The 25,692-nt window shown below is 48.8% G+C and overlaps 1 protein-coding gene across 3 annotated transcripts in view; it reads left to right on the top strand.

The window, feature by feature from the left end:
- Window positions 1-16,974, top strand: part of LOC116833091 (mast cell protease 3-like) — a 58,644-nt gene extending 41,670 nt beyond the window's left edge. The window contains exons 1-5 of one of the 3 annotated variants that reach the window (XM_075072390.1): window positions 10,448-10,542; window positions 11,222-11,378; window positions 11,557-11,692; window positions 15,109-15,369; window positions 16,706-16,974. In XM_075072390.1, coding sequence (XP_074928491.1) covers window positions 10,485-10,542; window positions 11,222-11,378; window positions 11,557-11,692; window positions 15,109-15,369; window positions 16,706-16,723 — 630 coding nt within the window. In that variant the 5' untranslated portion in view covers window positions 10,448-10,484 and the 3' untranslated portion in view covers window positions 16,724-16,974. Of the gene's footprint in view, window positions 1-10,447; window positions 10,543-11,221; window positions 11,379-11,556; window positions 11,693-15,108; window positions 15,370-16,075 lie in introns of those variants that run through there. The other 2 variants (XM_032794324.2, XM_075072389.1) reach the window with 2 other exon arrangements.
- The last annotated feature ends 8,718 nt before the right edge of the window (window positions 16,975-25,692 follow it).

Genomic DNA, 25,692 nt, shown 5'->3' with positions numbered 1-25,692 from the left:
GAGGGTCCGCTGGTCCCACGGCTCCAGTGAAGCCACAGGACCAGTGGACCCTCTGCAGGCACACCTGCGGGAGGTCCACCAGAGCCGCGGGAATGGCGAGTGGCAGAGCGCCCCCCGCAGCATGACGCCATGCTTGGGGCGGCGAAATGTCTAGATCCGCCCCTGGCAGTAGGGATATATTACAGACCACATGACCAGGATGGTGATAGTGACTGTGAAATGCTCCGGGAGATTAGAGAGGGGATTAAAATAAAAAAACTCAGTACTAATGTGGGATTTCAGCTATCTCCATATTGGCTGGGTACGTCAGCTCAGGAAGGGATGCAGAGTTAAAGTTTCTTGACACTTTAAATGACTGCTTCTTATATAGCGAGTCCTGTAACCCACCAGAGGAGAGGCAACTCTCGATTTAGTCCTAAATGGAGCTCAAAATCAGGTCCAAGAGGTGAATATAGCTGGACTGCTTGGTAATAGTGACCATAATATAATAAAATATAATAAAATTTAACATCCCTGGGTGGGAAAAACACAACACTGCCCCAACACTGTAGCATTTACTTTCAGAAAGCGGAACTACACAAAAATGAGGAGGTTAGTGAAACAGAAATTAAAAGGTACAGAACCAAATGTAAAATCCCTGTGAGCTGTACGGAAACTTTTTAAAGACACCATAATAGAGGCTCAACTTAAATGCATACCTCAAATTAAAAACACAGTGAGAGAACAAAAAAGAGCCACCATGGCTATACAACAAAGTAAAAGAAGCAGCGAGAGGAGGAAAAGACATCCTTTAAAAAGCAGAAATTAAATCCTAATTGGGAAAATAGAAAGGAAAATAAACTGTGGCAAATGAAATGTAAAAATATAATCAGGAAGGCCAAAAAATAATTTGAAGAACGGCTATCAAAAGACTCAAAAAGTAATAGCAATTTTTTTTTAAGTACATCACAATCAGGAAGCCTCCTAAACAACCAGCAGGCCACTGGATGAACAAGGTGCTAAAGAAGCACTCAAATATGATAAGACCATTGTGGAGAAACTAAATGAATTATTTGCATTGGTCTTCACAGCTGAGGATGTGAGGGAGATTCCCACACCTGAGCCATTCTTTTTAGGTGACAAATCTGAGGAACTGTCCCAGATTGGGGTATCATTAGAGGAGGTTTGGAACAAATTGATAAACTAAACAGCAATAAGTCACCAGGACCAGATGTGATTCACCCAAGAGTTCTGAAGGAATTCAAATGTGAAATTGCAGGACTACTATCTGTTGTCTGTAATCTAGCATTTAAATCAGCTTCGGTACCAAATGACTGGAGGATAGCTAATGTGATGTCGATTTTAAAATAGAGCTCCAGAGGTGATCCTTGCAATTACAGACTGGTAAGCCTGACTTCAGTACTGGGCAAACTAGTTGAAACTATAATAAAGAACAAAATTGCCAGATACACAGACAAAAATAATTTGTTGGGGAAGAAGGAACATGTTTTTTGTAAAGGGAAATCATGCCTCACCAATCTACTATTATTCTTTGAGGGGGTCAACAAGCATGTGGACAAGGGGATCCAGATGTTATAGTGTATTTAGATTTTCAGAAAGCCCTTGACAAGATCCCTCACCAAAGGCTCTTAAATAAAGTAAAAAGTCATGGGAAAAGAGGGAAGGTGCTCTCATGGATTGGTAACTGGTTGAAAGGCAGGAAAGGTGTGACAGGTTCGGTCACAGAGAACCCTTTGGGACTGTCTCCTGATGTGCTCAAATTACTTATGACCCTGTTTTCCCTGGCAGCCTGGGACTTCCAGAACCTTGTCTTGTTGAGCCAGACACACTAGCCTGCTGCAACACAGACCCAGGGTCTTGACCATGTCCCCAAAACTGCAGGCTTTAAGTGAAAACAGCTGAGCAGGTTACCTGTCTCCAGCACCCAGACACCCAGCTCCCAATGGGATCCAAACCCCAAATAAATCCATTTTACTCTGTATAAAACTTATAGAGGGTAAATTCGTAAATTGTCCACCCTCTGTATCACTGAGAAAGAGATATGAACAGCTGTTTGCTCCTCCAGGTATTAATCACTTACCCCTAGTCTCCATTCTTCCCGGGTTGGCCCACATGTACACAGAAGGCTTGCAGGTAAACAGAGCTATTTACAAACCAATTCTCCTAGTCAATGGGAGCCATCAAGATTCTAAACCACCATTAGCGGCCCACACTTTGCATAATGACAATAGGACCTCAGAGTTCTACTTCCTATTTCTAGCTTCACATACAAGAATGATACATGCATACAAAGAGGAGGACTATATTCATTAGGTTATAACCTTTGTTATGATACCTTACAAGAGACCTTTTGCATAAAACATATTCCAGTTACATCACATTCACACTCATAAACACATTTCCATAAAACATATGGAGTGCAATGTCACAGTAGGAATAAATGGTCAGTTTTCAGAATGGAGAGAGGTAAATAGCGGTGTCCCCCAGGGGTCTGTACTGGGCCCAGTCCTATTTAACATATTCACAACTGATCTGGAAAAAGAGGTAAATAGTGAGGTGGCAAAATTTGCAGATACAAAACTACTCAAAAGAGTTAAGTCCCATGCACAGGCTGCAAGGAGTACGAAAGGATCTCTCAAAACTCCGTGATTGGGCAAGAAAATGACGGATGAAATTCAGTGTTGATAAATGCAAAGTAATGCACTTTGGAAAGCACAAACCCAACTATACATATAAAATGATGAGGTCTAAATTAACTGTTACCACTTAAGAAAGAGATCTTGGAGTCATTGTGGGTAGTTCTCTGAAAACATCCAGTCCATGTGCAGCGGCAGTCAAAAAAGTGAATAGATTGTCGGGAATCATTAAGAAAGAGATAGATAATGAGACATAGATAGATAATCATTAAGAAAGAGATAGATAATGAGAAAGAGATAGATAATGAGAGGTAAAATCCTCTCAGCAAAAAGGAACACTTACAAGTTGAGAAAACAAAAATAAGACTAACACACCTTTCCTGGTTGTTACTTACAAGTTTGAAACATGACAGACTGATTCAGAAAGATTTGGAGAGCCTGGATTGATGTCTGGTCCCTCTTAGTCCCAAGAGCGAACAACCCCCAAAACAAAGACCACAAACAAAAGACTTCCTCCCACCAAGATGTGAAAGTATCTTGTCCCCTTATTGGTCCTTTGGGTCAGGTGTCAGCCAGGTTTCCTGAGCTTCTTAACCCTTTACAGGTAAAAGAGGCATTAAGCCTTAACTATCTGTTTATGACAGGGGATATGATAGAAGTCTATAAAATCATGCCTGGTGTAGAGAAAGTAAATAAGGAAGTGTTATTTACTCCTTCTCATAACACAAGAATAAGGAGCCACCAAATGAAATTAATAGGCAGCAGGTTTAGAACAAACAAAAGGAAGTATTTTTTCATGCAGCACATAGTAAACCTGTAGAACTCTTTGCCAGATGATGTTGTGAAGGCCAAGACTATAGCGGGGTTCAAAAAAGAACTAGACAAATTCACGGAGGACAGGTCCGGTCCATTAGTGGCTATTAGCCAGGATGGGCACAGATAGTGTCCCTAACCTGTTTACCAGAAGCTGGGAATGGGCAACAGGGGATGGATCACTTGTTCATTCCCTCTGGTGCACCTGGCATGGGCCACTGTTGGAAGACAGTGTACTGAGATAGCTGGACCTTTGGTCTGACTCGGTATGGCCATTCTTATGTTCTTACGTAAATTTAACATGGGCTCATGAACATAGTTGACAAATAACAGGAATTGCTGCTCTGAGCTGTGGGCTCAAGAGCTGGAAGCGAATGAGGGGGAGGGAGACCTGAGTGTGTTGGTCAATTGCAGGATGACTTAGGGCCACAGCCAGGAGAAAGGTCAATGTGATCTTGGGATGGAGAAGCCAAGGTGTCCCCAGTTGAGAGAGGGAGAGTTTAATGTCAGAGGAGAAGGTTCTGGGCATAGCTCATCTGGAATCTGGTTCACAGCCTTGTCCCAGAAAGAGGGAACTTGGCTGAAGCAGGTGTTGAAAAGAGCTGGTGGGACAATCAGGATGGAGAGCCGGTCTGATGAGAGGGGAATAAAATACCTGGGCTAGATTAGCCTAAAACTCAGCCTGAGCGGGGGCCTGATTGCACCAGGGAGCGAGACAAGCTGCTGAAGATAAAGGACAAATCAAATGGAGATAAAAGTGGCAGGGATCAATGGAGGCTGGAGGTGAGGAGAAGGTTTCTAACCATCAGAGGGGGGAGGTTATGGAACAACCTCCAATGGCAGACGCTGGAGGCGAACCACCTAACAAGTATTCCGACAAAGCTTGATAAGTCTATGGATGGGATGTTACATTGGAGATGCCTGGGATAGCGGGAACTGGACTCTATGACCCAGTAAGAGTCTTCCAGGCCTGTGTTCCCATAAGGGCATGAGGAACCTGAAATACAACTCCCAGGATGCACTATGATTAGAAATTGTTGGGCTTTGATTTTTCAACAACATTTTCCAGGGAAAATGTTGATGAAAAAGCCTCCCTCCCTCCCCATATCCCCACCATATGTTCTGACTCTCTCTACTCCTCACCCTTTCTAGAGGATCAACTGGTGAACTCAACCCTGAAGCTACCTAACAGACTGGAGCTTGGGTGAAATCCTAGCCCCACACATGTGGGTGGGAGCTTTGCTGTTGATGTCCATAGGGCCAGGAAGACATTGGACCTGAGGAAGAGTCAGCATTCCCATCCCAAGGAAATGGCAATATTCCTATGTTTATCTTCAAAGAAAAGTTGAAATTTCAACATTTTTGGCAGAATGGAAATTCCAAAAACAGATTTGACTCAGAAATGTAAAAATGTTTCATTTCTACATTTTTAATAGAAATGAAACATACCGGGATGTGAACAGATTGAAAAGTTTCCTTCCATGTGAACATACCGGAGAGAGTCTAGAGGAGAACAAGAGCAAATAAATGATCAGAGGTTTAGAACAGCTGACCTAGGAGGAAAGGCTGAAAGAATTGGGAATATTTAGGCTAATGAATAAGTGATATGATAATCATCTTCAGATATGTTAAGGTCTGTTCTAAAGAGGCCAGTGAGCAGATGTTCTCCATATCCATTGAAGGTAGGACAAGATGTAACGGGCTTAATCTGCAGCAAGGGAGATTTAGGTTGTATATTTGAAAAACTTTCTAACTCTATGAATAGTTAAGCTCTGGAACAGGTTAACTAGGGAGGTTGTGGAATCTCTATCACTGGAGGTTTTTAAGACCAGATTGAACAAACATCTGTCAGGGATGGTGTAGGTTTATTTAGTACAGCCTCAGAGGAGAGGATTAGACTAGACGACTTCTCCAGGTCAATTCCAGCCCTACATTTCTATGATTCTAGGGTTTTGGTTGGCTGAGCTCACCCAAAATGCTACATTTCAAGCAAGGTCAACATTGCCTTCTGGGAACTGTAGTTCAGGCCTCTATTTTCCCTTATCTAGTCCCTGCCTGGACTACCTCTCCCACAATGCACTGAGTCATGTGATTCCCATGATGCCTCAAACAGCTCAATCCCTTAAGAGAGAATGAAGACCTGAACTACAACAAACTAAGTCAATGCATAGACACCGACTTCCAGAAGGATAGATTGATGGATGAGTAGAGGGAAGGATGGATATTGCAGGAAGATGGACAGATGAATATTGCAGATGGATGGATGGGTGGATAATGCAGAAGACGACTGGATCGATGATGAATAGATGTTGAAGAAGATCAGATGGATGTGGCAGATAGGAAGACAGACGGATATTGCAGAGAAAAGTTGGACAGAGAGCTAGTGGTGATCCAGAGAAATGAACAACAACCAGTCGAGCCTGCTGTGAGATCTCCCTCCAGACAGAACTTACCCTTATTTTTTTCCAAGGCTGCAGTCTCTGCCCTAGCCCTACAGATTCCATTCTATGTTTCTTCCCCACTATCTTTTCAAAATTCATACGGAGGTCCTATGCTGACGTCCCAGTGCATCCATATAACTCTGTGGGGATTTTCAAGGATGGGAGAAGGGAGTTCCCAAGTTCATAGCTTTCTGCCATGTTATATCGTGATTCCTATAGAGGGCAGTTCACCTACTTACCAGATCAGCAGTCAGGGTCACCAGTGTTGTCAGTTGTTGGCTGCGTGTGTGTTCTCTGTGTGTGTGTTCTCTGTGTGTGCTGCACCAGCTCTGGCCAGGTAGCCCGTACAGCAGACTTCTATCAAACTGCCCAAGAAAACCACAGACTCGGTTCAGTGGGGGAGGCACTTGGCCAGGTTTCTTGCTAACAGAGCACAGTATTAATGCCATGTATGTGCTACAGGTACACTCAATTCATATATGCCCAGTGAGGGACTTTCTGCTCCCCCTTAGCTGGACAAAGACACCCACTCTGTGACCCCCTTTTATACATCAGTACAAACAATTTACATATTGCCCCTCTGATGTGGTTAGTTACCACACTTTACCTGTTGGTTTTCTCAAAACATCTCTATTCTTCACCCTGTCATCCTGACCTTATCTTTAGAAGGGGTCAGTGTGTTCCTGTATCGCCTTCAGGGAGTGTGTTTACCATGTATTGGAGGTGTTTACCTTGTATTAGGATGTTCTGACACCATCCTTCTGGAATGTGTTTGCTTGAATAACTAGTGCCTAGGAGTGCCAGCCCTGGTCTTGGCAAGTTCGTGTATCAGATAATGAACCTGAAAACAGGTCTCTGCTTAAAAACAGGGCCTGACTTTTGGTCATAGCCTAACTCTTGCTAACTTTATTTTAATTCAGAAGGGCCTGACTTAAATTCAGGCCTTAGGTCTTACACCAGGATCCTTAGAGCAGGCCTCATGTCTCAGGATCTCTCTTCTGATAACACCCTCTATGTCCATCCACCCCTTCACTCTGTGCATCCCTCCCTCCCCATCCACAACCTTCTATCAATCCATCCTGCCATCCATCTCTCCCTCTCTCCCTACACATATGGAAGTCTCCATCCCTCCCTCCCTCCCCACACACCCTCTCCATCCATCCCCTGACAGTGTTAACCATGGGTGTAGTGTCTCAGGTCTGTTCGTGCCTTCACCTCTGCCCTGTTTGCCTGTTACTTTCACTCCATCTTCTGTCTGCCAGAATCAATGGAGTCTAGTGACATTCAGCCTTTGTCGGAGTTTAATTCCTTCCAGGGCTTTTAGAACTGGCCACCACTATCACACACAGGCAGGCTGGCATGTGCAAAGCCACCTGCAGGAGTGAAGCAGTGGATGTTCGGCCCCTAAGACCCTGCAACCCCTTTGATAATCCCCAGTCCATCCTGCCAAGTGCTGGGGCTCAATCCCATGGAAGAAATATGGGCAGATTTTCAGTAGCACTGAACATGCAATGGGCCTCCTAGAACGTAAGGCCAGGAGCAGGTACATGCTGGAGTCCACTCAGCCCCTCACCCAGTGCAATGGGAGCAGCTTCTTATGGGATCCAGCCTCACTCTACGCAGCGACCCTTTGTGTGAGGGTGGGTAGGGAATGGACATGGGGCCTTTCCTTTCTAAGGGCCACCGGTTTCAATAAAGCCCCAGGGTGGGGACTGGCTGGCCCAGGAGAATGGGGATGGGTCATTGGACCTTTTCCCTCTCAGAGCACCAACTCTCCCGGACAAGACTGGCTGGCTCTGATTAATTGTTTTGGGTCTGGTCCTCAATCTGGGTGTCTGTGAGAAGTGGTGCTGTCACAGACGGGGGGATCTAGTCTCCCTGGCCCACGTCCCTCCCTCCGGATCACATCCACACTGTGGGGCAAGGGGAGAGTTGAGAAGGATCAAAGGGCCGGTTCTCACCAGAAGCTGAGCTGAGAGTTGGTCAAATCATGACTCCCACCACAGTAGCACCAAGCCAGGGCGAGAGTTAAGACTCTGTTGTTAGCTACTGAACCACCTGCCCCAGATTCACTCCAGATGTGCATGATACCCAGCAGTGCACAAGTGCCAGGAGCACCAGGGGGGTCCCATCTAAGTGTGTCCCCAGCTGTGCCTGGCCCCAGAACGAGCAGCCCCCAGCTGGGCAGGGCTCCAGGGTCTCAGCTGTGAGGGGTGTGACCTAGTTGGGCCTGATCTCCCCGCCCCCTGCCCAGGAACAAAGATGGCCAAGGACCACCTGGCGGGTGGAAACATCACACTGAGGTGTCCCCCTCCACCTACACCTCTAATCCAGCCCAGATGCCTGGAGGAAGAGGTTGTCATAAGTAGATAGGTAAGGTAAGGGTTAATTTTCTTTTACTGTAAAGGGTTTACAAAGGGAACCAAACACCTGACCAGAGGACCAATCAGGAAACAGGATTTTCAAAAGTAAGGGTGGGAACCTCTGGAGGTTTTTGGCTTTTTTCTGGACTTTTGTTTCTCCAGCTATGGAGGAAACAGCGTTCCTGCTAACTCCTATTTCTTTCTAATATTCTCCTACAAGTGTGAGTACAAAGGCAACAAGGCAAATAGGCTGTTATATGCTTTGTGTTGTATTTACATGTGGTGGTACTGTGTTGGACTGGTTTAATTGGGCTATCTTTTAAATCAGACTGTTTATTCATATTTTCTTATAAGCAAGAACCTGTATTGATCTCTTAATGCAGTAACATTGTTTTGTATTTTCTTTCTTTTTATATAAAGTTTCTTTTTAACCTTGTGGAGTTTCTTTTCCTAGTGAGGCAGAGGGGAGAGGAATCTCTGTGCCCAGAGCTCTGTTATATCGGTGACAGGCAGAGGGGGAGGGAAAGCCCAAACTCTGTGTCTCACCTTCCTATTGTCCCAGGGTGGGAAAAGGCTACAGGACAAAGGAGGGGGACATCTCTTGTGTGAGCTGACTAGGTGAATGCATAGCCTCGGGGAAGCTAGATTGCCTCTCCGGTTGTATTCAAGGAGTGAAGTATAGCATCGCACCGGCTAACCCAGGAAAGGGGGGGAAGCTGGGGGATGAGATAGGGAGACCCAGGGGTCTGGGTCTTGGGGGGTTTCTCCAGGGAAAGTCTGGGGGGACCAGAGCGAGGCAGGCGCTATATTCCTGTCTGGTGGCAGCGAGATAGATCCAAGCTGGGTATAAGCTTGGGGAAGGTTCACAGTAAACACTCAGATGTTGGACTCTAAGTCCAGATTTGAGACAGACGTTTATTACAGAGGTCAAGAAAGCCGGTTCAGTGGATGTCTCAGCCCTAGCCACATGACCCAACAGGCATGTGCACAGACCGGGGTGTGGGGGTGTCAATGCAAGTTGCATCAGGGGTCAGCTCTTCCCCATATGTGCACACTGCTCCAGAATCTGGAGGGTGACTAGCCACAGAGGAACCTTCTTCCAGCTCCTTCACCAGGACACAAAGAGAGAGATGAGTGGTGTTGCTTTGCAAGACAGCAGGCAAGTGAGTCTGTGAGCCTGCAATTGATGAAGGTCCCAGCCAGACACTGGAGCCTTCCTGTTGCAGAGAGATGCTAAGATGAGGCCAAGCTGACCACAACACAGGCCTCAACTAGGCCCTTCCTCTTAGCAGCTGAGCCACCTGCCCCCGCTCAGCAGGGTGCAGGGCACTGCCCAGGGTGAGCGCAGCCCTACAATCCCATAGCCCCACCACAATGGACTCAGGGGCTGAGAGGTCTCAGATGGCAACTCCCCTTTTCCACCCTCACCCCCCAGCTGATATGGTAGGGGGGGGTCCAAGGGCTGAGATGGGAGAGCCCTCACCCACATCCCGGAGAGCATGGCCCTGAGGTTTCCTGCCTTGCATTCCCAGTGCCAAGCTAGACCTGTAACCTGTCGGCCAGGCAGATGCCCCCTCCGTAGCTGTGCCCTGACAATGCTGCTCATACTCCTGCTCCCCAGGGCTCAGGCTGGTGATTTGGGGGGGCATAGTGGCCCCAGTGTGCATAGCCCCCAGGGGGTTCAGAGCCCCAAATATGCATGGCCCCTGGATACAGATATGCAGAAGCCCAAGGGTGCAGGGTCCAAGAAGTACATAACCTCAGGGGGTGCAGGCCCCACAAGTGCACAGCCTCCAGGGGTGCAGGGCCCCAGATGTGAATAGCCCTGGGGCTAAGGGGGCCCACATGTGCACAGTCCAGGGGTACAGGAAGCCACATTTGCACAGCCTCATGGGGTACAGGGCCCCACATGTGCTCAGCTCCCCAAGGGTGCTGGGCCCCAGAGCTGCACAGTCTCCAAGGGTACAGGGCTTCAGATGTACAAAGCCCCAGGGGGTGCAATTCCCCATATATGCACATCCCCAAAGGCTCTAGGACCCCAGATGTGTGCAGCCCCAAAGGTTCGCTTTCTGCTAGCTCTGCAGGGTGGCTGGTGACTGCCTTACCCTATGTGTGAACTCCTCCCCGGCAGAATCCAGGGGCTGTGGTTTACCCTGAGGCAAGCGTCACCAGTCCTATACGTGACACCCAGAGACAGACAAACCATCGCCTTCCCCAGCCTCCCTCTGACGATGCAGCTGCTGCTCCTGTTTCCCATGATCTTTCCCCTGCCCCCCAGGTCTCAGGCTGGTGAGTACAGGAGGGAATAGGCCCCTCTGGCCTCACAGGGAGTACAGCTTGGCACTACTGGAGCTGTCTGCAAACCCGGGCTCCTCCCCAGAGGCAGACGCTTCCACCAGGGCCATTGCTGTGTCCACAGCACGCAGCTTGAGTGCTGTGGGGCTCCAGGGCCTATCGGTGTTTGCCCAGGACCCAACTAGGGAGCCTCAGGGCAGAGGGGTCTGGGGATGGTTATCAGTGTGTATATGCCCAGGACAAAGCTGAGGTGCCCCCGAGCCTTGGGGCCTCGGGGCATCAGTGTGGGCCCAGGACCCAGCTGGGGAGGCATAGGGTCTGGGGGCAGGTGGGCAGGGACCTAAAGGGGCAAAGGGAGAGGAAGGGTTTGATTCTACCATAATAAATCCGCTGAGAGGGAGGCAACACACAGAAATTCAATAAGCTGCTGATGTGAACAGCCAGCTCCTAGACAGGAAATGCAGGTCTGTGAAGCCTGTATGGTTAGAGCGGGGGAGGGAGGGGTAAGAGCCAGGACTCCTTGGTTCATTTTCTAATTCTAGCAAACTCTGGTCTCGGACTGGGTCTGTTCAGAGCCTAGGACAATGGAGGCCCTGATCCCGGTTAGTGGAGGGGTCACCAGCTGGCTGGATCAGGGACTTGAACTAACTCCTTCTCTTGGCACCTCTGTCAGGGGAGATCATTGGAGGCCAGGAAGCTCGGCCTCACTCCAGACCCTACATGGCCTTTGTGAAAATACAGAGAGAAGGGAAAGGAGAAAACATGTGTGGAGGGTTCCTGATCCGGGAGGATGTGGTGGTGACGGCAGCTCATTGTAACTGCAACTTGGGGTAAGAAATGCAAGATCCCCTGTCCTGGAGTCAGCCATTCTTCTAACCTTGGGCCAGGTCAAAGCTGCCCCCCACCCAACAGGGGAAAGGCCTGGAAGTGCTGGCATGATCAATGACCCGTGCCTGAATCCGTAGTGTTGGATTATCTGCAGCACCTGCATCCCCTTGTATTTCACAGCAATATCTCCGTGCTGCTGGGGGCCCACAACTTTGAAATCGATGAACTGGGGACGCAGACGATCTGGGTACGTCGCCGAATCCCCCACCCAGAATTCAATAATGAGAAGTTTGAAAATGACATCATGCTGCTGCAGGTACTGCCCTCATCTCACCCCCCCCTACTCCCAGTGACCTCACACTTCTGCAGGTATCACCTCGTCCAATCATCCCACTGTGACGGATTCCCCCTGGGGTGCCACTTGGAACTGGGGTACCACTGAGCCCGCCTGACCCTAAAACTGGGCTCCCTTTACATTGTAATGGTGCGACAGGCTCTCAAATCCCCTCCAGCATGTATACAGGTAGGGACACATCCAGCTGCAGTTTCACAACGATGTTGTGATCAGCTCTGCATGGGAAGGCTCAGCTAAAGAACTGCCCAGTACTCAAGTGAACACCCCATCTAGAAACTAAACCTAAAATTGTAGCATCTTGTGCTGCACAGAGAACTACACAGCATAATCTCATGAAATTCACCCCCTCCCTCAATGTGGAGAGGGACATGCACAGCTCTCTGCCCCAAGACAATTTCCACATACACACTGCGTTTTAGACAAAACAAAACATTTATTAACTACAAAAGATTTTAAATGATTATAGGGGATAGCAAACAGATCAAAGTAGATTACCTAGCAAATAAGACAAATATGCAATCTAAGCTTAATATACTACACTGCTTACAAGTAGCAAAGTCCCACACTAAATGTTGTTTTAGGCAGATTGCAGAGATTCTCGAAGGCCAGTTGCATTTGCCTGCAGATTAAAACTTGCGATATTTCATTTACAGGCTAGCCAGCCTTCCAGCCTGAGCTCAGTCCTTTGGCCCTCATTGAGTCTTTGTTTCTTAGATGTTTACAGCAGTCATCCTGGGCGGGGATTCCGTGAAGAACAAGCCATGATTATGTCACTCCCTTGCCTTAAATAGGTTTTACATATGGCAGGAATTATTTGTCTTCCAGTGTGATTCCCACTCTAGGTCAGGGGAAAAATATTAATATTATCATGAAGTCCAGTACCAGGTGGCTTGATCACATGAATCTGCAGACATAACATAAAGGCTGTTTGCAGTGTTCCCAGGAAGGCTTGCCTAGGAAGGCTCTTGGTAAGAGATTGGCATCTTCTAAGATCTACTGTTCTTGCTAACGGCCTGTAGCAGCCAGCAATCTAGATTGATTGCATTCTGTCTAGTGGGTGTTCCCCAGGTGTAAACACATTTGTAATAGGTGCATAGACAATATTCCTAACTTCAGATACAAAAATGATACATGCATATAAATATGATGATCATGTTCAGGAAATCATAAGCTTTCCAATGATATTTCACATTCCTGATCTTGCACAAAATGTATCGTAATTGTGCCATACTCATATCCTAACATTACTATGCAGAATATGGGTGTGATGGGCTCAGTCACAGAGATCCCCTTGGGCCTATCACCTGATGTGCTGAAACTACCTCTGAGCCTGTTTTTCCTGCCAGCCTGGGCCTCCAGAACCCTGCCTGGTTGAGCCAGACATTGTAGCCTGCTGCAACACAGATACAGACCCGGGCCACATCCCCAAAGCTGCAGACCTTAACTGAAAACAGCTCAGCGGGCTACCTGTCTCCAGCACTCAGACACCCAGTTCCCAATGGGATCCAAACCCCCCAAAAATCTGTTTTAATCTGTATAAAGTTTATACACGGTGTGACAAAGTTCTCCTCTAGCTTGGTGGGTCCTGTGCTTATTGGCAGCTTTGCTCACCTCAGTGATCTCCTCCACAGTCACAATCAACTCCTCCTATGTCTGATCAGGAGTTGGGAGGTTTGGGGGGAACCCGGGTCTGCCCTCTACTCCAGGTTCCAGCCCAGGGCCCTGTGGATTGCAGCTGTCTATAGTGCCTCCTGTAACAGCTGCATGACAGCTACACTCCCCTGGGCTACTTCCCTATGGCCTCCTCCAAACACCTTCTTTATCCTCACCACAGGATCTTCCTCCTGATGTCTGATCTTAGTCCTTCCAGCAGCATAGCTTCTCACTCAATCAGCTCCTTGTGCCTCTCAGCTCCTCACACGCACTCCCACTCCTCTGGCTCCTCCCCATCTGACTGGAGAGAGCTCCTTTTAAAACCCAGGTGCCCTGATTAGCCTGCCTTGATTGGCTGCAAGTGTTCTAATCAGCCTGTCTGCCTTAATTGGTTCTAGCAAGTTCCTGAACTCTAGTGCAGCCCCTGCTCTGGTCACTCAGGAAACAGAAAACTACTCAGCCAGTGACCAGTATATTTGCCCTCTACCAGACTCCTGTACCCCACTGGTCTGGGTCTGTCACAACGGTAAAATCATTAAATGTTCGCCCTCTGTATCATCAAAAAAGAGATATGCACAACTGTTTGCCCCCCACTCCCCAGGTAACAATTACTGGGTTTATTAATAAACAAAAGTGATTTTATTAAGTACAAAAAGTAGGATTTAAGTGGTTTTTAGCAATAACAGACAGAACAAAGTAAATCACAGAACAAAATAAAACAAAACATGCAAGGCTAAGCTGAATACACTAAGAAATCAGTTACAAATGATAACTTCTCACCCTAGATGTTATTTCAGGTAAAATCCTTCTCAGGTCAGATGCCTTCTCTGACCTGGGTCCAGCCTCTTCTCACCCACCGCTGTGGTTACAGTCCTTTTATTTCCAGGTGCTTGTAGGTATCTCTTGTGGGGTGAGGAGGCCACCTCTTAACCCAGCTGAAGACACCTATCGTTTGCTTCCCCACTTTATATAGAACTTTCCTAAGGTGGGAAACCTTTGTTTGAAATCCTACCCCCCCAGCCCCGGAAAAGTACCACATTCAAGATGGAATTCAATATCAGGTGAGAGGGTCACATGTCGCTGTGAGAGCCCAGTCTACATTCTTTCTGGGTTGGCCCACAGGTACATAGGAAGGCTTGCAGGTAGTCAGGGCCATTCATAATTCATTGTTTCTGAAGCACCCTTAATGGCTTCTACTTAATATGTTTTCATCAGTAATACAAGTTTATATCTTATTCTCCTAACTCCAGACATAGAAGTAATACATGCAAACAAATAGGATAAACACACTCAAGTGGATTATAAACTTTCCAATGATATCATACAAGGGGTAATTAGCATACAGAAGTTATGTCATATTCATAAGCACATTTTTATAAAGCATATGGAGTGCAACGTCACAATGGGATGTAATACCACCCCAATCTCAATGAATTCACACTGCAGGTACCACTTTCATTCCATCCTCCCACCCCTCACTGACCCCCACACTGCAGCATGTAGCACTGCAGTCACGTCACTCTTCCACCAGTGACCTCACGCTGCTGTAGGTATCACTCTATCCCATCACCAAGCCCCCAGTAGGCACATGGCATCACAGATTTTCACAGTTCTCATGGGGATGTCCCACCTGGTCCCATCTAGCCCCATCCCCCCAGGACAGGATGCATCCCTCAAGAGGAGTTTGATTTCCCTTCTCTCTCTCCCCCATCCCCGAATTACAGCTGAGGGACAAGGCTGAGCTGACCCAGACTGTGGGCACCATCCTCCTGTCTCAGAAGAAGGTGAAGAAGGGGGCAGTGTGCAGCGTGGCTGGCTGGGGCCAGACTAGCATCAAAACAAATGCCAAGCCCTCCCCGACTCTGCAGGAGGTGGAGCTGACAGTTATGGGCAAGAGAATGTGTCTGTCTCAGCCCATTCTGCACTATGTCCCGTCCAGGATGCTGTGCGTGGGGGACCCCCAGGAGAGGAAGGCACCATTTCTGGTGAGTATGAGACAGGGGCACGTGGCGCTGCAAGGTGCTGCAAGAACAGGAGACTGACAGGGCTAGGCAGAATGGGGAGAGTCAGGATCCATGGTGAGCCAGGCAGATCCTGGGAACCAGGAATCAGAATTGGCCAGATCCTAGGAATGAGGAATGGAGGCTAGAAATCAGGGACAAGAACCAGGCAGTTCTTTCAAATGAGGAATGGATGCTAAAAATTTGGGACAGGAACTGGCTAGATCCCAGAAATCGAGGACAGAAATCATCTGGATGTTCAACAGGTTCTAGAAATAAGGGACTAGAATCAGCCACATGCTGGAAATCAGGGATGGATCTTAGTAGTGAGGGACAGATCCCAGAAATCAGGTTTGGAAATCAGATGGATCCTAGGAGTCAGAGAGAGGAATTGCTGAATCAAGAACCCAGGAGTGGATCTGAGAAATCAGCGGGAGATCCTAGAAATCAAGGGCAGGGGATGGATACTAGAAATCAGGCACCAGAATTGGACAGATCCTAGAATTCAGGGACAGGGGTTGATTGGGTCTCTGGATCATGGGGTGGGAGCCCTGGGCAGGTCTTGGGAGTGACTTGACTGTGAACCCCCAGGAAGTGGGGTACAGAGGTGGATTTCAGGACCGTGAATAAAGAATACAGCTCACCCTTTTCTCGGACATCAGTAACCCTACACCTGGAGTTTCCATTTCAGGGTGACTCCGGGAGCCCCCTAGTCTGTGATGGGAAGGCCCAGGGCATAGTCTCCCATGGCACTGGTGACTGGTCAACTCCCAGTGTGTTTACCAGGCTCTCCAAATACGTGTGCTGGATCAAGAACACTCTGCACAAGCTGAAGCCTTAGAGGGGAGTGTCTATCTCTAGTGTGACTGGAGAGATAGATGGGTATTGCAGATGGATGGATGGATGGATGGATAGATGTGTAGCCAATGATTTTAGTTGCTCATTTATTGTGTGATGTTACGATTAAATAACATGTTATGCCATACATAATCTTTCTATGCTGATTAGAGTTAAATTGTTGGATTATAGAAATATAAGATTGATCAGTAGTTAAAAGCGATAATTAGGATTTAGGTGTCTAAGTAAGGAGGGTTCAAATGCGAGGCCTACAGGCTGAGGCCTGTAAGATAGCGGCTTAGCCCCACTAGGCCACAGGCTTAAGAAATGCTTGACGTAAGTTACCAAAGAATGACCCTATGCCACAAGATTACGGGGAAAGATGTAAGCATATGTGGTGCTGCGAAAAATGAACAATAAGAGTAATTTTTTCCTTACAAGATCCCCAGTAGTGACATTTTTCTAACATGTGCCTTAACTGCAGGGTGCACAATGTGCATAAAAGCTAATGAGGCATAGTTGTAACCACATTATAAAAAGAGGATGCCCAGATTAGGAAAATTGAGCTTCCAGTTGGAAACACCAGCAGGAACCACCCCTCTAGTGATCATTTGGCCAGGCAGCAATCAGACCTTTAAAATATCACTAAATGATGTGAGTATAACAATATTTGTAACATGTGCGCAGGTCTTTATATAATTTCTATGTGCTTGGTTAATCATAACTTTAACTGTAACTTTAATAAAACTTGTAAAACAGACTGGGCCTTTTACGTGTGAAATGTACGTGTGGTCACAACCCTTTGTCCTTATGTGTTCCTAGAGACTCTAAATCTGAAGCAAGTAGCAGAGGTGACTTTCACTCTGTGAGTTTGAAACTGTAGCCACTAGAGCCAAACCTATGGTGGTGTAATACCGCACTACAAAATTTACTTAAATAAAAAAAAAGGCAACAGATGGAAGGATATTGCAGAAGGGTGGATGGAGAGCTGGATGGATGGATATTGTGGATGGATGGCTAGAAAAGGCAGATGAGAAGACTTATGGATATTGCAGGAGGATGGACAGACAGAGGATGGATAGATATTGTGGAACAATGAACGGATGGATATGGCAGATGAGAAGGTAGAAGGATGGATGGATGGGCAATACAGATGGATGGATGGATGGAAGGATATTGCAGAAGGATGGCCGGACAGATGGACAAACGGATGGATGTATATTACAAGAAAATAGACAGATTGATATTGAAGAAGGATAGATGATCATGAATAGATACTGGAGAACGAGGAATGGATGGACATAGTATATAAGAAGACAGATGGATATAGAAGAAGGATGTATGGAGGGATATTGCAGAGGAAAGGAGGACAGAAAACTATTGGTGTTCCACGGACATGAACAGTTGAGCCTGCCCTGAGATCTCCCTCCAGACAGAACTTACTCTTCTTATTTTTCAGCGCTACAGTGGCTGCCCTAGCCCTACAGATTCCAATCTATGTTTCTTCCACAGTATCTTTTTTTAATTCATATGGATGTCCTTTGCTGGCAGCCCAGTGTGTCCATATCTCATCAAACTCTGTGAGGATTTGCAGGGAGGAGGTAAAGGGATTCCCTACATGTAGCTTTCTGCCATGTTAGTTCATGATTCCTACAGAAGGCAGTTCACCCACTTACCAGATCAGCGGTCGGGGTCACCGGTGTTTTCAGTTGTTGGCTGCGTGTGTGTTCTCTGTGTGTGTGCTGCGCCAGCTCTGGCCAGGTAGCCCGTACAGCAGACTTCGCTCAAACTGTCCAAGAAGACCACAGACTCGGTTCGGTGGCAAAGGTGCTTGGCAAAGCACGGTATTACTGCCTTGTATGTGCTACAGGTTCATGAACACATTTATGCCTGTGACAATGGGCTCAGCTCATTGGGGGGGTGGCACTCCACTCCCCCCAAAACCAGACAAAGACAATCTCTCTGTGACCCCCCTTTTATACACTGGTATGAATAAGCTATGTATTTCCCCTTTGATGTTGTTAGTCACCCTCATTTACCTGGGGGTCCCTGATGGTTCACTCAAAACGTCTCTATCCATCAGGCTGTCATCCTGACCTTATCTTTAGGAAGAGTTGGTGTGTCTCTGTGTCACCTTCAGGAACTGTGTTTACCTTGCATTAGGATGTTCTGGCACAGTCCTTCTGGAATATATTTACGTGACTACTTAGTGCCTAGGAGTACTTGGCAAGTTCACGTATCAGATAGTGAATATGCTTTGTAACAGGGCCTGACCTTTGCTCATAGACTGACTCCTGCTAACTATCTTATCTCAGCAGGCCATGACTTTAGTTCAAACTTAGACCTTCCACCAGACCCCTTATGGGAGGCCTCATGTCTCAGGATCTCTCTTTTGACTACACCTTCCATGTCCATCCACCCCTTCTATCTGTCCCTCCCTCCCTCCCCATCCACACCCTTTTATCAATCTGTCCTGACATCCTTCTCTCCCTATGCATATGCAACTCTCCCTCCCTCCCCATACAGTCCCTTCCTCCCTCCTTCCCTTCCTCCATCCATCCATTCCCTGACACTGTTACCCATTGCTATAGTATCTCAGCCCTCTTGGTACCTTCACCTCCACCATGTTTGCTTGTTAATTTCACTCCCTGTCCTATAGCTGTCTGCATCTATCAAGTTTAGTGACATTCAGCCTTCTTGGATGTTTATTTCCTTCCAGGGATTTTAGAAATGGCCACTGCTGCTGCACACTACCAGGCTGGATTGTTCAAAGCCACCTGTAGGAATGAGGTGTCAAAATCCCATTGACGTTCAGTGGGTGTTCGGCCCCTAACATCATGACCCCCCTACCTTTACAATCCCCAGCCCATCCTGTCAAGTGCTGGGGCTCGATCCCATTGAAGCTCAGCTCCCAGCCTCTCCAAATGCGGGGATATGGGGAGATTTTTACAAGCACCGAACATGCCATGGGCCCCCTAGAACATATGGCCAGGAGAAGGTACACACTGGAGTCCACTCAGCCCCTCACCCAGTACAATGGGAACAGCTCCTCATGGGACCCAGCCTCACAGTACACAACTACTCTTCATCTGGGAGTGGGTGAGAAATAGATATGGATGTTTTCTCTCCAGCGGGCAGCAGCCCCCATCCAGTCCCAGGGCCGGGGACTGGCTGACTCAGGGGGATGGGGGGATGGGGAGATGGGGCCTTTCCCCTCTAGGAGGAGCCAGCTCCCATCCAAGACTGGCTGGCTCAGGGGGGCTGAGAATCAGATGCATTGTTTCTGACTCCACCTGCAATACAGGGTCTTTGGGAAGCCATGCTGTCAAAGACAGCGGGCTCTGGTCTCCTATATCCATGGCCTTCCCCCCAGCTCACACCCATACGGAGGGGAAGGAGAGCCACTGAGAAGGATTAAGGAGCCAGGTTCCCACCAGAAGCTGATCTGAGTCTTGGTCAAACCACGGCTCCGCCCACAGTAGCACCAAGCCAGGGAGAGAGCTCAGACTCTGTTGTTAACTGCTGTGCCACTTCCCCCATCTTTGCTCCAGATGAGTGTGGTGTCCCGATGTGCACAGCTGTCAGCTATAGAGGGGGAGATCCCAGGTAGGTGTGTCCCCAGCTGTGCCTGGCACCAGAATGGGCAGCCCCCTGCTGGGCAGGGCTCCAGGGGCTCAGATGTGGGGACTGGTTTCCCCCCATCATGCCCATGTGGTGGGGTTTCCATGAACAGAGACGGCCAAGGCCCCACCTGGCAGATGGAAACATCATACTGAGGTGTCCCCACAACCTCTGTAATCCCCATCTCTGCTCCGACCCAGGTGTCTGAAGAAAAGGCCAGTGAAGTCGTCTGCGGATGTCTCAGCCCTACCACACACCTCATCTGGTGCATGCATGGAGCAAGCGGTGGGGGGTAGTGCAAGCTGCATCAGGGCCCAGCTCTACCCCTCTCCTCTTGGTGGCTGAGTCACTTCCCCTCCCCCCACTCTACAGGACTGCGGGGCACTGTCCAGGGTGAGCGCAGCCCTGCAATTCCCATGCAGCGGCGGCTCCAGGCACCAGCGCTCCAAGCACATGCCTGGGGCAGCAAGCCGCGGGGGGCGCCCTGCCGGTCCCTGTGAGGGCAGCAGTCAGGCAGCCTTTGGCGGCATGCTTGCAGGAGGTCCGCTGGTCCTGTGGATTCGCCGGCAATTCGGTGGCGGGTATGCCGAAGCCACGGGACTGGCAGACCTCCCGCATGCAAGCCGCCGAATCCGCAGACCAGGGACCTCTTGCAGGCACGCCGCCAAAGGGAGCCTGCCTGCCGTGCTTGGGGCGGCAAAAAAGCTAGAGCCGCCCCTGTGCCCATGGCCCCACCAGAGTGGACTTAACAGTTGAGGGACCCCAGATGGTGACTCTCCTTCTCCCTGCAGTTGGTGTGGGATCCAAGCACTGAGCTGGCAGGTCCTTCACCCAAACCCTGGAGTACTTGGCCTGGAGGTTTCCTGCCTTGCATCGCCACTGCCCAACCAGACCAGGCCTGTAACCCACCTCACAGGCAGATGCTGCCCCCCATGGGCCCTGATAATGCTGCTGCTGCTGCTCACTGGTGCTAAGATTGTGACTGGGGCAAGGGCATATCCCCTGGACTACCAGGCCCAGATCTGCACAGGCCTAGCAGATTACTCTCTGCTAGCTCTGCAGGGCGGCTGGTGAGTGACACCCCACATGTGAACTCCTCCCCAGCAGGAACCAGGGGCTGTGGTTTACCCTAAGCCAACTGTCACTTGGGGGGGTCCAGCTCCTCCTAATCAGGTCTATAAATATCCCCAGAAGTAGATGTATCACCCACTTCCCTGATATCCCTCTGACGATGCTGTTACTTCTCCTGTTCCACATTGCCTTTCCCCTGACCCCTGGGCTCAGGCTGGTGAGTACATGGGAAGAGCCCCCCCAGTGCCAGCCCCATAGAGAGCAGAGCCTGGATATGCTGGAGCTGTCTGCAAACCCTGGATCCTCCCTAGGGTCAGATGCTTCCACCAGGGCCATCGGTGTGTCCCCAGCACCCAGCTGAGGTATCATGGGGTTTGTGGGGAAAATGGTGCCTGCTCAGCATCCAGCTGGGGAGCCTGAGGGCCGTGGGCTCTGGGGTGGTTATCGATGTGTTCCCAGGACCCGTCTGGGGAGCTGTGGGGTTTGGGGGCAGGTGGGAAGGGAGCTAAAGGAGCAGAGGGTGCAGAGGGGGTTGGTATTATAGTAATAAATCCCCTGAGGCGGAGGTGACACAGTGAAGCTCAGTACACATTGGTGTGAACAGCTGGCCCCTAGACAGGAAATGGAGCTCTGTGTGGTTAGAGCAGAAGGGGGGGCTGGGAGCCAGGACTCCTGGGTTCAGCTTCCCGCTCAGGGAGGGCAGTGGGTTCTGGGGGCACTGAGGTCAGCGGTGGATTCTAGTGGTTGGGAGTGGGGCCCTGGGCATCCTGAGTTCATTTTCCAATTCTATTGCACCCTGCACCAATGATCTCGAGTGAGTCAATTTTTCTCCTTGTGCCTGGATTTCCCAGTGTGTGAAAGGGTACGTCTACACTGCACGATTATTTCGAATTAGCTTAAACCGATATTACAAAACAGATCTAATAAAATCGGTTTAGCGCGTCCACAGTGGGATCCCGAAATCGATTGTTTGCGTCCATGGTCCAAAGCTACCATCGATTTCAGGAGCGGTGCACTGTGGGTAGCTGTTCCTCAGCTATCCCATAGTTCCCACTTCCGTGTTGAGAGCACAGTGCCTGATGGGGCAGAAAACACTGCCCCGGGTGGTGCTGGGTACAGCCTCACCCCTCCCTTTGTGAAGGCAGCAGACAACCCTTTGGCGCCTTTTTCGCGGAGTGCATTGAGCAAACGCCATAGCACAGCAATCTTTCCCTTTTTTTTTTCACGTGGTGGTGGGGGGAAATAAACTGAGGAGCTGTTCCCTGAACCACGCCAGACACTGTGTTTGAACCTACAGACATTGGGAGCTCAGCCAAGAATGCAAATAATTTTCAGAGACTGCTGTGGACTGTGGGATAGCTGGAGTCCTCAGTACCCCCTCCCTCCCTTCATGAGCGTCCATTTGAGTCTCTGGCTTCCCGTTACGCTTGTCACACAGCGCTGTGTATCCTGGAGTTTTTTATTCAAACGCTTTGGCATTTCGTGTTCTGTAACGGAGCTGGATACAACAGATTTGTCTCCCCATACAGCGATCAGACCTAGTATCTCCCGTACGGTCTATGCTGGAGCTCTTTTTCGATTTCAAACTGCATCGCCAGCCGTGCTGATCAGAGCTCCACGCTGGGCAAGCAGGAAATGTAATTCAAAAGTTCGCGGGGCTTTTCCTGTTTACCTGCCCGCTGCATCCGAGTTCAGATTGCTGTCCAGAGCGGTCAGTGCTGCACTCTGGGATGCCGCCCGGAGGCCAATAACGTCGATTTCCGTCCACATGAACCCTAATCCGAGTTATCACTATCGAATTTAGCGCTACTCCTCTCGTTTGGGAGGAGTTCCGAAATCGATTTAAGGAGCCGTTTAACTCGATATTAATGACGACGTCGTGTGAACGGATACAGCGTTAAATCGGTATATCGGCCATTAAACCGATTTAAAGTTGCAGTGTAGACCTGGCCAAATAGGAATGAGGATCTGTCCTGTGTAAACTCTCTGGGATTCCTAGTTTCCCCGTAAGCTGTGCAGATGTGTGGCCATGCAGCAGCCTATTTAGCACCACGTGGGCGCTTAGGGAACCACCCAGGGACCTGTCACAGCAAGGGGAGGGTGCCCCTCCCCAGGCCCCCACCCGCCTGTCCTCCAAACTTCTGCCTTTGATTATGTAGATACTGAGGTCCCCCACACAGCCCAGGTAGTGGTCCCTGCCCTGGCACAAGGGCTGCAAGGATATTGACGTTGTTCCCATTTTCAAGGAGCTCTGTCTGCAGGTAGCAGCCCAGGTCAGAGCAGATGATGCAGTCTCCACTGTCGTTGCGGAAGAAGTCTGTGCCCAGAGAGTCTTTCTGAGGTACCAGTGATCCAGGGACTGGACTGGAGCCCTGAGGTGGGTGTGATGTGGCACCCCATAATGCTTTCTAGAAATATGCTTCTGAGTGTAAATATGACATAACTGCAATATATTTTATGCTAGATATGCCATGTAACATATCTTTGCAAAGGCTATGACCTACTGATTATATTCATCCTATCTGTATGCATGTATCACTTTTATATCTGAAGTTATGGGCATTGGCTCAACGCTTGTATTTAAAGTGTTTGCTGTAGGAAGCACATAAGAGAGATTTGGTCAACATAGTGTGAAGGGGTTATTCCAGTAATTGGGAGTATTTAACTAACAATGGACTCTGAGAGACGCCAATCCACAACTGAGTTTTGCTGGGAACATTCAAACGCACATGTAAACAATGGCGTCGGCCTGCAAAAAGCTGAATCATCCATAGACATGTGACTTGCCCAGGTGGCTACAGACCCCCTCTTGTGGTGGTGATGTTGCACAAGACAGAGAATATAAAAGGCCCCAAAAAACCCTCCAGATTGTCTTTAGCTGGCTCAGGAGATGGCCTCTCCACCCCAATGAGATGCCTAAAAGAAACTGGAACAAAGGACAATAACTACAGGGGTGTGAGTGATTGCTGGACCCAGACTAGGGAGGAGTGTAGTCTGTCCAAGAAGCTTATTGGAACATCTCTGAGGGTGAGAGTTACCTGCATTTAGTTTCCTACTGTAATGACTTGTGTGTTTTTCTTTTCTTTTGCTTGATAATTCACTTTGTTTTGTCTGTTATTACCTCGAACCACTTAAATCACTTTTAATAAAATCACTTTGCTTATGAAATGACCCAGAGTATGTAATTAATACCTGGGGGCAGGACCGGCGCTAGGGTTTCTCGCGCCCTAGGCGCACGGCCATTTCGCCGCCCCCCGCGCTGATCCCGCGGCTCCGATGGAGCTGCCGCAGTCATTCCTGTGGAGGGTCCGTTGGTCCGTGGCTCTGGTGGAGCTGCTGCAGTCATGCCTGCGGGTGGTCCACCGGAGCCCCGCGAGCAGCTGACCGTCCGTAGGCGTGACTGCGGCAGCTCCACCGGAGCCATGGACTAACGGACCCTCTGCAGGCATGCCTGCGGCAGGTCAACCAGAGCCGCCTGCCGCCCCCCCAGGCAAAATGCCGCCCCCGGAATAATCCTGGCGCCCTAGGCGATTGCCTAGGTTGCCTAAATGGTAGCGCCAGCCCTGCCTGGGGGAGAAAACAACTGTGCATATCTCTCTATCAGTGTTATAGACAGTGAACAATTTAGGCATTTACCTTGTATAAGCTTTATACAGAGTAAAATGGACTGGGAACTGAGTATCTGGGTGCTGGGGGACAGGAGCACTTCTTAAGCTGTTTTCAGTTAAGCCTGCAGCTTTGGGGGCACGTGGTTCAGACCTGGGTCTGTGTTTCTGGCTCCAATTTGAGATCCACTTCACTTAAAACTGTTAGCAAGGCTGCCAATTCTGCCTCCTGAGCTGACTGTGCTTCTAGTGAGAAACCAATGGTGCTCATTGTCTCATTTCATCTGATTCCCACAACAGCCAAGCCTGCAGTTTTCCATTCCTCCTGATACCTACAACTTCCATCCAAAAAACATACCAGAGTACCCTCCTTTACCTGATTGGGGTTAGCCACCCAAAGCACCTGGATTTTGCCTGGGCTGGCTTCACATTGGTGTGGGGTGCCAGCCAGATGTAATCTGGCTACCCAGACTACAGGTTCCTTTAACACTCCTGCAGTAATGTTTTCTGTAGAGCCAGTAACCATTTGGCAATATGCTGCCCACTCACTTGTCCCTGTAAGATAGTTTGCATGTTTAACAGCTGGAGGGGGTCATGATGGGACTGGACTATTACCTTCTGCATCTCTGAGAGGTATTTGAATTTCCCTACCCCTCCACAACCCAGTAGGTGCACAACAGCACCTTTTCACACCATCCAGACTTCATTCCACAGCACTCAAAAGTTGGAAGGCAAAGGCCACAGGTCGGTCCTTTGCCCAATACTCCTGTGTTCATGCACAACCAATGGTAGTGTCAGATACCAAAGGGTCCATAGAAAAACGTTTCTCCCCATCCGGGGAGGCCAGCACTGGAGCAATGGCCAGGATTTTCTTTAGTACCCTCATTACCTCAGTAAAATCAGCAAAGAATCCTGTGGCACCTTATAGACTAACAGACGTTTTGGAGCATGAGCTTTCGTGGGTGAATACCCACTTCTTCAGATGCATGTAGTGGAAATTTCCAGGGGCAGGTATATATATGCAGGCAAACTAGAGATAATGAGGTTAGTTCAATCAGGGAGGATGAGGCCCTGTTCTAGCAGTTGAGGTGTGAAAACCAAGGGAGGAGAAACTGGTTTTGTAGTTGGCAAGCCATTCACAGTCTTTGTTTAATCCTGAGCTGATGGTGTCAAA

The sequence above is a fragment of the Chelonoidis abingdonii genome, chromosome 14, assembly GCF_003597395.2.
Source record: "Chelonoidis abingdonii isolate Lonesome George chromosome 14, CheloAbing_2.0, whole genome shotgun sequence".
NCBI lineage: Eukaryota > Metazoa > Chordata > Testudines > Testudinidae > Chelonoidis > Chelonoidis abingdonii.
The sequence above is the reverse complement of the archived record's forward strand: the minus strand, read 5'-3'. Positions and strand labels throughout refer to the sequence as shown.